This window comes from Suillus subaureus, assembly GCF_016647635.1.
Source record: "Suillus subaureus strain MN1 chromosome Unknown BJ212scaffold_4, whole genome shotgun sequence".
In the NCBI taxonomy this organism is placed as follows: domain Eukaryota; kingdom Fungi; phylum Basidiomycota; class Agaricomycetes; order Boletales; family Suillaceae; genus Suillus; species Suillus subaureus.
This window is the reverse complement of record NW_024538560.1, coordinates 796,627-810,820: the sequence shown is the minus strand read 5'-3', so window position 1 is coordinate 810,820 and position 14,194 is coordinate 796,627. Positions and strand designations below refer to the sequence as shown.

At 46.7% G+C, this 14,194-nt stretch overlaps 5 protein-coding genes across 5 annotated transcripts; 2 read left to right on the top strand and 3 right to left on the bottom strand.

The window, feature by feature from the left end:
• Window positions 1-483: 483 nt before the first annotated feature.
• Window positions 484-2,303, top strand: BJ212DRAFT_1262763 (enolase C-terminal domain-like protein; the record flags this gene model as incomplete). The annotated part of the gene is made up of 9 exons (XM_041330291.1): window positions 484-528; window positions 582-800; window positions 859-1,063; window positions 1,110-1,283; window positions 1,348-1,493; window positions 1,590-1,731; window positions 1,796-1,821; window positions 1,882-1,975; window positions 2,173-2,303. 9 exons carry the CDS (start codon window positions 484-486, stop codon window positions 2,301-2,303), a joined length of 1,182 nt encoding a protein of 393 aa, XP_041197680.1.
• Window positions 2,304-2,451: 148 nt separating this feature from the next.
• BJ212DRAFT_1296201 (pyridoxal phosphate-dependent transferase) lies at window positions 2,452-3,885 on the bottom strand (the record flags this gene model as incomplete). The annotated part of the gene is made up of 5 exons (XM_041332406.1): window positions 2,452-2,613; window positions 2,670-2,796; window positions 2,912-3,084; window positions 3,137-3,483; window positions 3,540-3,885. 5 exons carry the CDS (start codon window positions 3,883-3,885, stop codon window positions 2,452-2,454), a joined length of 1,155 nt encoding a protein of 384 aa, XP_041197679.1.
• A 903-nt stretch (window positions 3,886-4,788) lies between these two features.
• BJ212DRAFT_1261858 (glycosyltransferase family 32 protein) lies at window positions 4,789-6,144 on the bottom strand (the record flags this gene model as incomplete). Its single annotated transcript, XM_041330218.1, has 2 exons — window positions 4,789-5,255; window positions 5,307-6,144. The coding sequence occupies 2 exons, from the start codon at window positions 6,142-6,144 to the stop codon at window positions 4,789-4,791; spliced, it is 1,305 nt and encodes a 434-aa protein (XP_041197678.1).
• Window positions 6,145-6,355: 211 nt separating this feature from the next.
• BJ212DRAFT_1262091 (Flavinator of succinate dehydrogenase-domain-containing protein) lies at window positions 6,356-6,880 on the top strand (the record flags this gene model as incomplete). The annotated part of the gene is made up of 2 exons (XM_041330240.1): window positions 6,356-6,679; window positions 6,731-6,880. 2 exons carry the CDS (start codon window positions 6,356-6,358, stop codon window positions 6,878-6,880), a joined length of 474 nt encoding a protein of 157 aa, XP_041197677.1.
• A 1,027-nt stretch (window positions 6,881-7,907) lies between these two features.
• Window positions 7,908-8,266, bottom strand: BJ212DRAFT_1325540 (uncharacterized protein). Its single transcript, XM_041334571.1, has 3 exons — window positions 8,238-8,266; window positions 8,122-8,185; window positions 7,908-8,070 (listed from the first exon to the last, which is right to left on the bottom strand). The coding sequence occupies exons 2-3, from the start codon at window positions 8,171-8,173 to the stop codon at window positions 7,925-7,927; spliced, it is 198 nt and encodes a 65-aa protein (XP_041197676.1). The 5' UTR covers window positions 8,174-8,185; window positions 8,238-8,266; the 3' UTR covers window positions 7,908-7,924.
• Window positions 8,267-14,194: the final 5,928 nt, after the last annotated feature.

Below are 14,194 nucleotides of genomic sequence, written 5' to 3'. Positions count from 1 at the left end.
ATTCAATGTGATATACTCCATTTCGTCATACAGGAGATGTTGTCACCCGTTTTTTCTGCTTCAATACCCAAGCTATCGTTACAGTTACAGGGTATCTTCCTGGTGGTCATCTATTATTCGTCGAGGTGAATCGACTTGACAGATATTTGGGACAGGGCCATAAGCATGACGGAGCATTGCGAAACTGATTTTACGAGTGAAAAGCTAGTACTTGCGGTATTGTGCACCACATGAGAAGGCTGATTGCCCTCGGTTACTATGACTCAGGATGCAAGTGTGCTAGCTCGATACACATGCACCATTGCACATTGGTCGTGTGTTGAAGCGCGTGCTCAAAAATACATCAAGAATACGATTTGTCCGTCGGTACTATGCGGACCGGCCGTGTTCAGCTGATCACCCTCAAACTCCAAACTTCAATCGCAAACCATGCAGCTGCTAAAGGGAGATTCCATCTCACTGTCTCCACTGAAGAGGGTAAATATGTCCCTTAAAAGTTCAGCTTCCAGCTTCATCTCAAAGATCGAGGTTCGTCCTACAACGCGTAGCAGGCTTCCCAGCATATTCACTGTCAAATATAGGTCTTCCGCGTGCCTCCACGCTGGCTCTTCGTGCGCATTGAGACAGCCGATGGATTCGTTGGCTGGGGAGAATCCACCCTGGAAGGACACACCGAAGCAATTGAAGGCGCTTTCGCTGATCTCGCACAGCGTTTCCTTGGTTGGGATGCAGATGGTATCGAAGATATCTGGCAGACCGCATACCGCGCTCGGTTTTATCGTGGTGGACCTGTCTTAATGGTGGGCGTCTCCACCTGCTTCCTTGCCTAACATTCGTCTAAACGTATGTCTCGACCAGTCAGCTCTCTCTGGCCTTGACATTGCGCTCTGGGATATCAAGGGCAAGAAGCTCGGAGTTCCTGTGTGGCAGCTTCTAGGTGGTAAAGTCAGGGATCGTGTTCGTGTGTATGGATGGATTGGTGGCGACCATCTGAGTGCTGTCCGTGAAGCAGCACGTGAGCGCAAAGAACAAGGATTCACTGCTGTAAAGATGAATGCCACTGGTAAGCTCTATAACCTTGTGATGCAACGAGTCTGAGTCATACGCAGAGGCTCTCGCGTGGCTTGACTCCCCCGAACTCTTAAAAGGGACAGTGGAACGCGTACGTGAAGTTCGCGCGTTAGGGATGGATGTTGGAGTGGACTTTCATGGACGGGTACACAAGGGTATGGCTCGCCAGCTCGCCAAGCTTCTTGAGGGCGAGGGTGTCTTGTTCATTGAGGGTGAGAAGTATCCTTATTTACTAATGCGTGCGGTCCATTCGCACAAGTACTGAATTCGATTCAGAACCCCTTTTGCCTACTCAACCTTCGGAATTTGCGGACCTTGGGCGTCTCGTCTCCACTCCTATTGCTGCTGGGGAGCGGCTCTACTCACGACATGAATTTCGCCCTTACTTCGAAGGACATGCGCTAGATGTCGCACAACCGGACGTGAGTACTCACCTCTCAGCTGAACTCCAAAGTCCATTCTTGTGTCTTGTTTTTGCCTATCTCCTCATGTTTCAACCAGCTGACAAAATGAATAAGGTCTCCCATTGCGGTGGAATATCGGAGTTGGCACGTATCGCATCTATGGCAGAAACATACGATGTCGCACTTGCCCCGCACTGTCCGCTGGGACCAATTGCTTTAGCCGCATGTATTGCCGTTGGCGTGTCGAAGCTCAATTGTGGGTCTTTAGTATGTGGTCCACCTTTATAGAACACGCACTCATCAGGATTTTGAGCGTCTAGATTTCATTCAAGAAATGAGCTGGCAGGTGGGTTTTTCGCTGCAATATCCTTTGGCAGATGGCACTTAGAAGACTGGCTGGATGTAGATGCATTATAACAGCGATGATGCAGACCTCTTCACGTATCTTGCAGATCCGAGTGTGTTTACTGTGAAAGACGGCTATGTCACAACTCCCAGTGGTGGGTGCTAATTCCGTCCTGTTTGATCCATTCTATTTTTGGAGAGATCTGCGATTGCCCATACGCGCACCGTACACTTTGCTGCCTCTTCCTCAGAAGTGACCATGCTGACGGTCTTTTTCCATCCACACGGGTTGTATCTCCAACAACCCAATCTTAATGCTCTCCGCTAAACGCCTGATATGACATTTGCATAGGACCCGGATTGGGTATCGTCATCAACGAGGAACTGGTGCGTACTCGTGCCAAGGAACATAGTCAAGCTGGCGTTGAGGCATGGCGTAACCCGATATGGAGGGGAGAGGATGGAAGCATCAGGGAGTGGTAAAATTTCACCCTCCACTACCTAGGCGCAAGGAAACACTGGGAAATTGCAGCTTGTACAGTTTACTCAATCTTAATCCTCGAGACTGCGTAGTACTAGGAAAATACATTCTCGGATGCCACATATATACATGTTCACCTTCACCTTATTGCTAAGCCAGAACTTCCCGCAGTACGTCCACGATCTTCTCCACCTCCTCAATGGTGTTATAGTGGACAAGTGAAATGCGGACGACTCCGTCATTCACGTCCAACTTTGGGCGTAAATTATCAATAAGATAATACGCACAGAAGTGGCCGCATTGAATTGAGATCTGTGCAACGCCCACAAGTAAACACAGTCACTAAGTGAGATTACCGAAAGACTTACCCCTCCCTTTTTGTGAAATGCTTCCACGATATCTTTACTCTTGATCGCGTTCTGTCCGACGACAACAAAGCAGACAGTAGGAATCCTTGAGACATTAATCTCGCTTGTCCCAAAGATGCGAACACCCCTGTCAACTTGTTTTTGCATCCGTCAGAAAGCGGAGCAAGGGCGTCAAAATTTCCTGCTCGTGTTTTGCGATTGCGTTAAAAGATGCTGCAAGATCATCTTCTGGAGTCAACGACTTTAGATATGGCACGATTGCCGATGCACCATACACGAGCTCGTGGCCTGGACCGCCTGGTTGAAACTTATAGGGCTTGTCGTCCACCTTTAGGAAATCATGGACAATGGACGTGAAGGATGTCCGCAGAGCCGCTGACCGCACGTAAGCAGTGGCATTATGAGCCCCGAACACCTACAAACAATGTCAGTGTCAGACATCAAATCGAAGTCGCGGATTTTGAAACCTTGTACACAGAAAATACGCAGTAATCGACATCCCACCTTTGTACGTCCATTTTTCTATGTGATGCGTATGCAACGCAGTCCAAAGCCACTTCGAATTTTATTGCTCCCTGCTCTTTTGCACGCTGGCGAAGAGCTTTCACTATTTCTTCCACAGGAACCACAGATCCTAGAATATTGGAGCACGCGGTGATCGCGGCCAGCCTGGTGCGTGATGAAACCAGTGGCAAAAGTTCTTCGACCCTATATGTAACCGAGTAAGGATTTTCTGCAGATACTGGTATGGGATGCCAATATTTGACCACGGCATTGCGCCGCGCAGCCAGACGCTTCCAAGGACCGTTGTTGGCTAAGATGAGGAGTGAGTTTCCTCAACAAAAGACACAAGAAGACGATGGCAGACACCTTCATGTTCATAGGTGATGATGAATTCGTCTCCAGGTTGAATATCATTCTCGAGTGCTCTAGCTATATTTTCGAATAGCATCGTCGAACTCGATGCAAACCCAATCTCATCGAGAGATGTAGCATTGAACAACTCTGCAGCAGCGATGGAGCCCTCAACAACGCGCTGAGAGTTTACAGCCGAATAGCCAGCTTCCAGCTGTACGTTGGTGTTGGACAGATAATCCACGACCCGATCGATCACTGCCTGAGCAGTCCGTGACCCCCCTGCGTTATCGGCATAAATATGCCCTGATCTCAGGGACGGAAAGCAAGCACGAGCTTGGTTGATGTCAAGAACAGCCATCTGTTATCGTCAAGGGTGTGATCGGAGGAATATGACTGGTACGAACCCTTTATATTATATATAGTCCAGCAGTCATTATGTATTCAGTACATAATCTTCGATATCGTCTCCGCATGGAGACGCCAAAATTCCCGGTCGGTCCAGAAACGGCCGATTAGGGTTCATCGGTGAATGGGTTTAGGATGCTACCGGATCTGGGATCTGAAGCTTCCTATCCCCCCCAACTGAAAACTAAGTGGGTCATAGTTACCATTTGCAGCTGGCCGGTCGTTGAACGCGGTTATATAGGCTCAGTAGCATCATTCCCAAACAGAACAAGATGGTCGGCGCGGTTGTGGTAGCAGTAGCCCTCTGAGGAGAACTTTTGCAGGTTCGAAACCGCTGCCATCCCTGCCACCTAGCATCCCTCTTGCCTTAGCTAACAGACCCTTATCCTACGAGACAGGTGCCTGCAGCGGGTGTCAAGGACGTGGTCTGCCTCACGACACTCTGCTGGACGCTTCTGAATTAGGCTTCGCCTCCAAGTAATTCCCTATTCCAATGCACAAGGCGTAACCGCCTGATCATAATGAGGATGAATCCACGATTATTAATAGTGCCCAAATAAGTGTGGTTTCGAGCCCACCTGTAGCTCAGACATTGATTTGAGTTGGTATGCTCCATGGATCCTCAGGCTGCATACGCGTACTTGATCGAGCAACAATTTCACTGCGAGGCTCACATGCATGTAATACGTTTGATTGGCGAGATCATCCACACACACCAGTCCTGCAATAAAAATATATAAACATTGCATCATCAGAAGTCTGAATCATATAAGTGCTATAGCCCATGTCCATGGCAAATGTCATTAGCGTCTACTGCTGTCGCCCAGGATCAAAATACTCACAGCAGATCAATGCATCATAGCTCGCCATCTATTCTTGTTTTCCTCTCAATATCCTCCTCGTACCTCCTCAACAACAACCGATCCACCCAACCGCCTTGGGGAAACGCTCTATCCCAACGATTATGTAAATGCACAGCAAATATCTTCCCTAGTGCTTTGTCCAGAGCTCCGCCCTCCTCAAGCCCTTCCCCAGGTCTGCCCGTCCACTTCCCGTCTCGACGATCAGGGTCAAACGGGTCTGGCACACTGTTGTCGAGACGACACGCCAGAGGATCAGAAAGGCAGAACGGTAGAATTTTGAAGGGGGGGATGGACTCGCTGAGGAGGCGCCGCCAGAGCCGAAGATATAAAATCGCGCCCCAATCGGTGCTTGGAGAACGTGGAGGAGCACTGTGTGCTATAAGATGGAAAGCTTCACAGAGATAAGGCGAGTGCTTGCGGAAGTGCATAAGAGCACCATTAAATGCTTGGTAAATTTTGTCTGTAGAATCTTGTAAGTACGTGGGCGAGAGTGGGTTGATTGTCCAATTACCGTAGCAGTCCCATTGCGTTACGAACTCATGCTCAAGCAATGGAGAGAGATCTCGGGTCAGGAGCATGTCCATGTCTATCCAAGCACCCCCATATGTCCAGATGACAAGTAACCGGACAAGGTCACCGTCCACCCATGCCTTCTTGTCCTCGAGAGTGAGGAAACGGTGATTCTCTACTGGCGTGCCCTTGGCTAACTCGGGTATATCCACAACCCGAAGTGTGAACGAATCGGGGAACCGGTCGAGATACTTTTGCACGATTGGATTGGGTGATAGGTCACCGTTTGACCAGAGTATTAGACGAGAGCGGGGAAGGTCTTGCGTAGCGAAGAATGATTTGAGCATGTACTCTTGTCTCTCATCGAGAGGCGCGAGATCGACGCGCCAATATGTGTGGAACTGTGCTCGCTCCTCTGGTGGGATATACCGTTGTTCCTCCGTCCACTCTCCTTCTGCAAACTTGACTGTTCCTGCAAACTCGTAGCAGTCCATACCCATCCGCATCGTTACTCCCGCCTGAACCTCAAAGCGTTTCTTTCCATACACAGCCTCGCTGACATTATACAGCGGGCTGACGCGCTCGGGTTCAAAGCATCCTCCAAGCGGGGACAGCGGGAGTATTTCGCGCTGTATCCATTCTCGTTGATATAATACGAGGTCGATGTGGCCGCGCGGGTCATAGAGGTAGTATATCGTGTAACATATGATAAAAACCAGTGGAAGTGCAAATTTCAAGAACGTGAATACTCTCCGCGGTCGTAAACACGAAAAGCAAGAAACCTGTGATTTGCGCCGAGGAGAGGAAGTACGGCGTGCTTGATCGTGCACATGAACCATTTCGTATCCTTCCCTGCCAGTAAATGTCATGAGTCGGATAGATGACGGAGTTGTAGCATGGTACCGGTGTGACCGATACTGCATGGATCCTTATAATTAGTTAGGCGCACGCTGCTTATGTTTACAATTTTTTCATCAGACCAAGCTTGTAACCAATCCACTAGGGTCCATTATTACACAACCTTTGATTTCACTAGCCAAGCTCCTCAAAATGTCTACGTTTCTCTCTTCGCGAATATTGGCTCTTGAAGGCATACGCTGTCCACGTCGCACACTCTTTACGACATCACGGTGGTCTGCAGACCCATGGCCCCTTCCGCATACCCCACAACACCTCTCCAACACTCAGACACCTTCTGATATCCCACCACCTACTCCCATTCCACGCCCGGGGGAATCCAAGGAGACCTTGCGTGCAAGACTCATCTATCAGAGCAGGAAGCGCGGAACTTTGGAGAGCGACCTTCTGCTAAGTACGTTCGCAAGGGATCACCTGGGGCAAATGGATGAGACAGAATTGAAGGAGTATGACAAGGTGCTTTTGTTTCCTTGATCGGTGGCGTCCCAAACTTAGGTTTCATTCCAGCTACTTGACGAACCGGACTGGGACATATACTATTGGGCGACTAAAAGTCGCACACCACCTGAGCGGTGGGCGAAGTCTTCCATACTGGAGAAGCTCACGGTACATGCAAAGAACGAAGGAAAGGTCGTGCGCAAGATGCCACCGCTGTAGCCGTATCAGTGAATCCACAATTGCACTCCATCATTTCTTCACCTTGCATAGAGTCTGCAAACTGAATGCGGAAACCCTCTGTCAGAGTATGAGAATAGAAATGGGTTCATTCGCCGGTGGAGTGCTTCATTGTAGCGCTAGTTCGCCTTATCTGCCATTAGTTCGGACTGGATTCAAATGGCTTTTCTGCGATTCGAATAGCGAACTCTAAATTTTGTGCCCTGCTGGGCAAATAGGACGTGGTCCCCTGATCCCGACTTTTGTGCAGATAACTCAAAACGTACAACCAGGGCCAGAGCGAGCTGGCAGTACTTGCGCAGATAGCGATTGGAGACAGGTTAGTGTGGTGTTTTGACGACTATTGCCAGCTGTTTGATGACGCGAAGAACCTCACAGCACGACAGGGCAATCTTCTCTTGCTAATTAAGCGCATGTATTGTGAATGCCAGCGGCACATAGGCATATCACGTTGCTTATACCCGGATTGAGTAGGGCTGACACTTATGTCTGCAGCTGTACCCAGCCATGTCCAACTTCATCGGGAAACGATGTCATGCACCAAATTGCAGGTAGACATTGCACGCTTGCTGGCGGGATCCTGTGGCGCTACGTAAGAACTCATATATTACCCGTTTCATGGTTTTCACCGTAGGAATGTATTTAGATTCCTTCTTTCCTCTTGGAATATGAATATATGAAATCTGAACGACGGGGAAACAGATGTACTCCTGAAAATGACGAATTTGAATGAGGCCAAGGTTGGAACTCTCTTAGACATCGTCATCCCCTCTGCACGTCAAGCAGGTTTAAACCTGAATCCAAGCATTATGATCGGTTGGATGTGTCAATTTTCTTCTCTACGACCGCTTACCATCAACTCCAAGTTACAAAATCATCAAGCTGGCTGGACGACTTCGTTTACTCATATATTGCGTTTTCGAGCTAATATCATATTGAGTGTATGAGATATTCCTCCACTTTATTCAAGGATTCCATTGATCAAGCGGCAGTGAAAATGGCCCAACAACGATCATAATGAACAACTCAGCAAGTCACTAGGAACCGAACCATGAATAACTCCAATACGAAGGCAGAAACATGACTCACTCTCGCGACGTGCCAACTCTTCGTAATCTTGCGAGTCCTTAGGATAGCACATCCCGCCACAACGCTGTTACAAAGCGCAAAGGGTGAGTCACGAGGTTGGATCCTGCCAATGGATCCAAAGCAAACTCACATAGTTATATCCGCACTTGTCAGAGCAGCAATGACGGCAAGCAAGGAGAAACGCATTGGTTACACGAGGTAATATATGTAAAATCTATTCAAGTTCGAATAACTCTCAGATATCAGGAAGACAGCCTGCTTTTATGTCCTGAGGACCTCGCTAGACCTTCTGGGAGCAAACCATAAACACCGTTCGTCGGCCCCGTAACTGAAGGTAGAAATGGAAACTAACGACGTTGGGATAGATTTAAATTGTGTGGCCTACGTATTTTTTGGATGCTCTGATTACGGGCTGTTCGGGTCCGATTAGGGTGCATGCATGGCCACACATACCCGAGGACTCTTCAAGTTGCTGCAGGCTTGTGTAAGGCAAGAGAATGATACACGACACTGAACACATCCTGACCTGATGATCGAGTTTAATACAAGCCTGCCTTTCACGCCGTCGCTATGTATGCCACTTCGTATACACATCTTCAAGTTCGTCGACGAAGACGAAGATTTGACCTCTAGTAAATTTACATGAGACTGTTTTCCTGATCAGTGTGGGGCTACCTTTAAAATCTGTGCTCGTCTTGCGCAGGAGTGAGATTCACGAGCTTTTGGCTATAGGTTAGTGTAATGTTTTGATATGACTACGGCCTGCTGATCGATGAGTCGTCGAGGACCTCTCGAACGGGTGAATGACATTCCCCTGTTGATCAAGTATATGCGTTGTAAATGTCGGTATGACTGAACCTCCTAGTACTTAGGTAGTATCTCTCCATCATCCCCCTCCAAATCTCGGGTTACACCACTGCTCAATGCCGGGCCGACTATAGTATGTTCCATGGCACGGATGTGCGCAACCTCCTTATTGATAACGACACCCAATCCAGAACCTATGCACATGTCATCTAAAATATTTCAAGCGTTTAGCGGAGAGTAACAAGAACTGACAAAGCAACGACAACAGCGAGGATGGAGAAACGCACAGTCGTGTGGGGTCCATTACGTGAGGGGTTTTGTGGGGGAATCTAGTAGGATGACGGCTTCTGGAGGCCTCACTAACCATTCTGGGAATGAAAAATAGATGACAGCGGTATGGTAATTGTTTGTCGGCTCTCTGACCGGCAGAGATGAAAACGCTAACAAATGATGTGGTCCGAGTCATACGATTTAAACTGTTTGGACTAGATATTATTTTACATACATAGTGGACATTTTACCTCACTGTGAGCTCACTGTGACTCACAGTGGTCTGAGACTGGATTCCAATAGCGTTAGACAGATAGTTCCGAAGGGTCTGATCCAGAACATGACATGACTGCAATTGCTTGAAGTTTTGTTGCAATTGTTTGTTCATGTTGAAAATGGAAGGTTTGCCAATTAATGATCACAAACATTTAGGCTGGGGTATTTTGTAAATTTTGATGACCTTTGCGTGCGTTGTCTCATTATCTAATACTTTCTTTATGACCTCTCAGGAAACCCATCTACTGTTTGATTGATAAACTGATATGGTTTGTAAGAGTTCGTACTAATGTGTTCTCGCACTGAGTCTGGCATACTAATTTACTTCTAGTTTGTCACCCCAAGTTAGTGTGTTTTACGATACCCTTACACTTTTGGAAAGATGCACCCAGATGCATGTCTGCACCCTAATTATGGACAACTTTTGAGCTCAAGTGTTGCTTTTTAGCTGCTGGCATGAGAGTGGGTTCAAACCTGGATCCAAGCATTATGATAGGTTGACTTGGATGTGTCAGTTTTCTTCTCTACTACCAACTCGAAGTCCGAGTCACAGAGGCATCAAGCTAGCTGGACACGACTTCCCTCACTCATGTTGTGTTTTTGAGTCAATATCATATTGAGTGTATGAAATATTCCTCTACTCAAGGCTTCCCATGGCTCAAGCAGTGGTGGAATTGACCCAACAGCGATCATAATGACCAGCTCAGGAAATCACTAGGGATTGAGTCATGAACAACTCCAATATGAAGGCAGAAACATGACTCACTTTCGCAATGTAACAACTCCAGTAGTAACTTGAAAATAGCTTGAGGCACAACCCTTCCCCAGACTATTACAAAGCGCAATTGAGGGTGAGTCACAAGGTTGGACCCTGCAAGTGGATCCAAAGCAAACTTACAGGACCAGTAACCATGCAAGTTCCAGAGCAGCACTGGGAGGCTTCTTTGCAAGTTTCACCACCAGCAGTACAACCCCTGCTGAAAACATCTGGTGTAGGCCATATGGCACTGACAGACATAAATGCTGTCAGAGCAGCAGCGACAGCAAGCAAGGAGAAATGCATTGGTTACAGTTAATCACAGGTCATTGAAACACATCCTTGTTTACTCAACAACCGCACAAAACATATGTCTCAAAATATTTGGAATACATGAATATCCTATAGACCTTGTCTGTTGTCAAGTTTGAAGTAAACTTAATTTGAGAAAATGCTGGAGACGGCAAAATGGACGCTTACACAGTGCCAAATTTGGTAGTTTCAAAATTTCACCGTCCAGTTCTCAACTCAGAACACTCATATTTCATCAAAATATTGCATGTATCAAGTCTAATAGCATGGTGGCTACACAGAGAGCATACTCCTGTTGAAATTTGAATGATATAGCACATGGTACAGCTCAAGGAAGGTTTTTCAGGGTCCACAGGATACAGCATTTGGGAGGACATTGAAAACAAGATCTGAACTACATTACCACCCAACAAGTGAACTTGCCCCACCATATATTCACCTTCCCATGGCCAGGTAAGCAAAATCTATGACACAGAAGTAGTGAGAAGCTCACCAGGCACATGACAATCTCATGTTTTGAGCAGTGTATGCCTACCACAGAGAACTTGCTAAAGCACCAGGGATCTGACATTATGGAGCATGGACCATATGCAAAGATTTTGGGCAGATCAATCTGCAGTCAACAGGCAAGCTCATGAAGCTCTCATATTGCACACTGATCTGGCTTGCTGCAGGGGGTTGCAGTAAGGCAGAGGCCAATGCAGCAGACAAAAGCTGGCTGACAGGGGAAGAAGCTGAGGTAGTTCTATCATTTACAGAGGAGACTGGAAACTGAGGCTTCCCATTGAGCCACCGACAGCTGTGGGAGCACATTAATGAGATTCTACATGCATGTCTCAGAGATATGTTTCCTGGTGTTGGCAAGCATTGGTCATACCAGTTTGTCAAGAAACATGTGGACTGCTTGAAGACCTCACAATCATGCCCACTGGACTCAAAACATGGGTGGGCAGTAAACCCCAATACCCACAGAGAATGGTTTTTGCTGCTGGGAGCGGTGCTGGAAGAGAAGTGTATTGATGAAGACTGTATTTATGCTGCCAATGAGATTGGTATATCACCTCAATCAGGAATGTGTGAATATGTGATCGGCAGTCACAAACCTACACCCCAATATCAGCAACAAACCGGAAGCAGGGAAAATATCACCATCATTGTAACCATCTGTGCTGATGGTACCTCAATTCCACCTGCAGTCATTCTGAAAGGCAATGCCTATCAGATGAAATGGCATCAGGAGAATCCTGCAAATGCATTGTAAGTGTTCATCATGTTGACTCAAAAATCATGATATAAATATTAAATCATGACATAGCATTGGGTACTCTAAAAAAGGCTGGACTGATGGTGAAATTGGCATGGAATACATCAAAGACTTTGATAAACGCACAAAAGAAAAGGCCAATGGACAGGATAGACTACATATAGTTGATGGCCATAATTCACACTATACTTTGGGATTCTTGAAGTATGCATGAGCTCACCAAATTCACGTTGCATGCTATCCCTCTCATGCAACTCATGTATACCAAGGACTTGATGTCATGGTATTCACGGTGCTGAAAAAATGCTGGAGTGGGGAACAAGACAAGTGGGAGAGAGAAAAGGGCGAGGGCATTACAAAAAGCAATTTCATCACAATACAGTGGCTCAAAAAACTGTCCGCATGTTTTGACATTTTTCACTATCTATGATATTGTGTGAGAATGAACAGATGCCTCAAGGACATGCTTATACCACATTGTAGTATGGCTTCAGGGCTTTCATTTGAGCCCTACACCGTGGGAATCGGTGGAGATATGGTGGAGACATACGGCTTATAAAATGATGACTCATGTGGACAGTTTTTTGAGTGTATATTAAAACTATATAAATCATTATTTATGACACCACAAAAATCATGCCACTATTATATAAATTATGAAGTGGTGTCATTATGTTATTTTATGACTATATCTAACTATATAAACCAGAATATCTCATGTATCATAGTCATAATCACCATGAAAGCCATCTCCTCTGCTCAAAGAGATAATATCCTCTCTCTGTCTTATGCTGGCCTCTCTGCTTGCCAAATTTCCTCTAGAACTGGAGTATGCAAGTCCACCATGGCCAAGTTTATCAAAGAAAGCCACCCAGACAAGGAAAACTCTTGTGGAGGACATCCATCCAAGCTTACCTCTACTGACAAAAGGGCTATTATCCAACATATCACTACAGGAAAGGCTGATAATGCTGTCCAAGCCACCCATTATATCAATTCCACCATTACTACCCCTGTCTCTTCACAAACTGTGAGGAATGTTCTCAAGGCAGCTCATCTCAAGGCAGTAACAAAGAAGAAAAAGCCTCTTCTCTCCATCAAACATAGGCAGAGAAGACTAGCCTTTGCTGTTACGGCGAACCGTAGGTCGACTAGGATAGGCGCGGCGATAGGTACTCAATAAGAGTTCGCCTAAAGCCGGTTCGTGTCCTCACAAATGTAAGGTTCTTTAAGACAAGTCAGAGAGAGTGTCTCTGGCTTGAATATCGATATCAGACGACTTAAGATTGGGGATCTTAAGCGAAGGATAATGCAGGTAAAACCTAGTAGATTAAAGTGAAGTCTAACTAAGTACATGACCAAGCTTATATAGATGTAGGTCCTTTAGGGCAGGTAAGTACACGTCATCGGTCGAGTCAGAGATAAGGGATGGCATCATCGACCGAGTCAGAGATAAGGAGATGAGTCATAGATAAGAAAGGTGAGTCATCCAGTGACGTCAAGAGTCGAGTCAGAGATAAGAGTCTGGGTCACCTAGCAACAGCACATGGCGATCGTGATGTAGTACAGATGTAGCAAGTCTAATGATGGCACGTGGGAGGCGTGGTCACGATGTAATACAAGAGCAGAGGAGAAAGGGAAGAAAAGAGATAGGGGGTAACGTGACTGTAACATTACCCCTTGTTTAGCGATGAAGTCACCGACTTCACCTATCCTGGTTAGCCCAGTAGACGGGGTCTGCATCATAGTTTGAATAAAGAAGATCGTCCTGTTCTTCAGTGATGGTGGTTTGCGCTATCTGATCAGCATGAGCGATAGCATCTTGCTCAATCTCCCAACGAGTGAGTGTGTCATAGAAACTGACATCAGTCCATACCAAGGGAATGACCGCTTCTCCTTTCAGTTCTTTGCAAAAGACCGATAGGTGACTGGGTGCATATTCTTTGCAAACTCTGCAATAATACACGGGACAGTTCTTATGACAGTGCCCGGTGATGTGACAGTTACGGCATACAACATTATCGACCGGCAATGTTTTCACGACTGTGACAGAAGAGGACTGTTCTGGGGGAGAAGGTGACCGTGATCGTTTAAGTGGCGCTTTAGTGGGGGAGACGGAGGCGGCTTGTTTAGTGGCGAGGCAGGAGGATCTACATTTAAGTGGGAGTCGTTGTGTGGTACGTGTGATGGGGTTAGGAGAAGGAGAAGTCAGTACATCAAGTACAGCGATAGGAGGGATATTATCATCCTGATGCTCCACGGTAGTTGCAGCAGGGATAGGTGGTGGGATAGGAACGGCGACGTGAGGGGATGGTGGTCGTGTGACAGGGTCAAGGGCAATGCGCTCGGTGACGATGTGAATGGCTTCCCTAATAGCGTCTCTAGTTTCTTCTGGTAAGAGGCGGATTGCAGTGTTATGAATACAGATATGCAAGTGACGGAAAATAGTTTGATGACACTCATCATCAAGGAGGGCGGCAGTTCGGTCAATGAGACTGGCATCTCTAATGATCCTAATGAT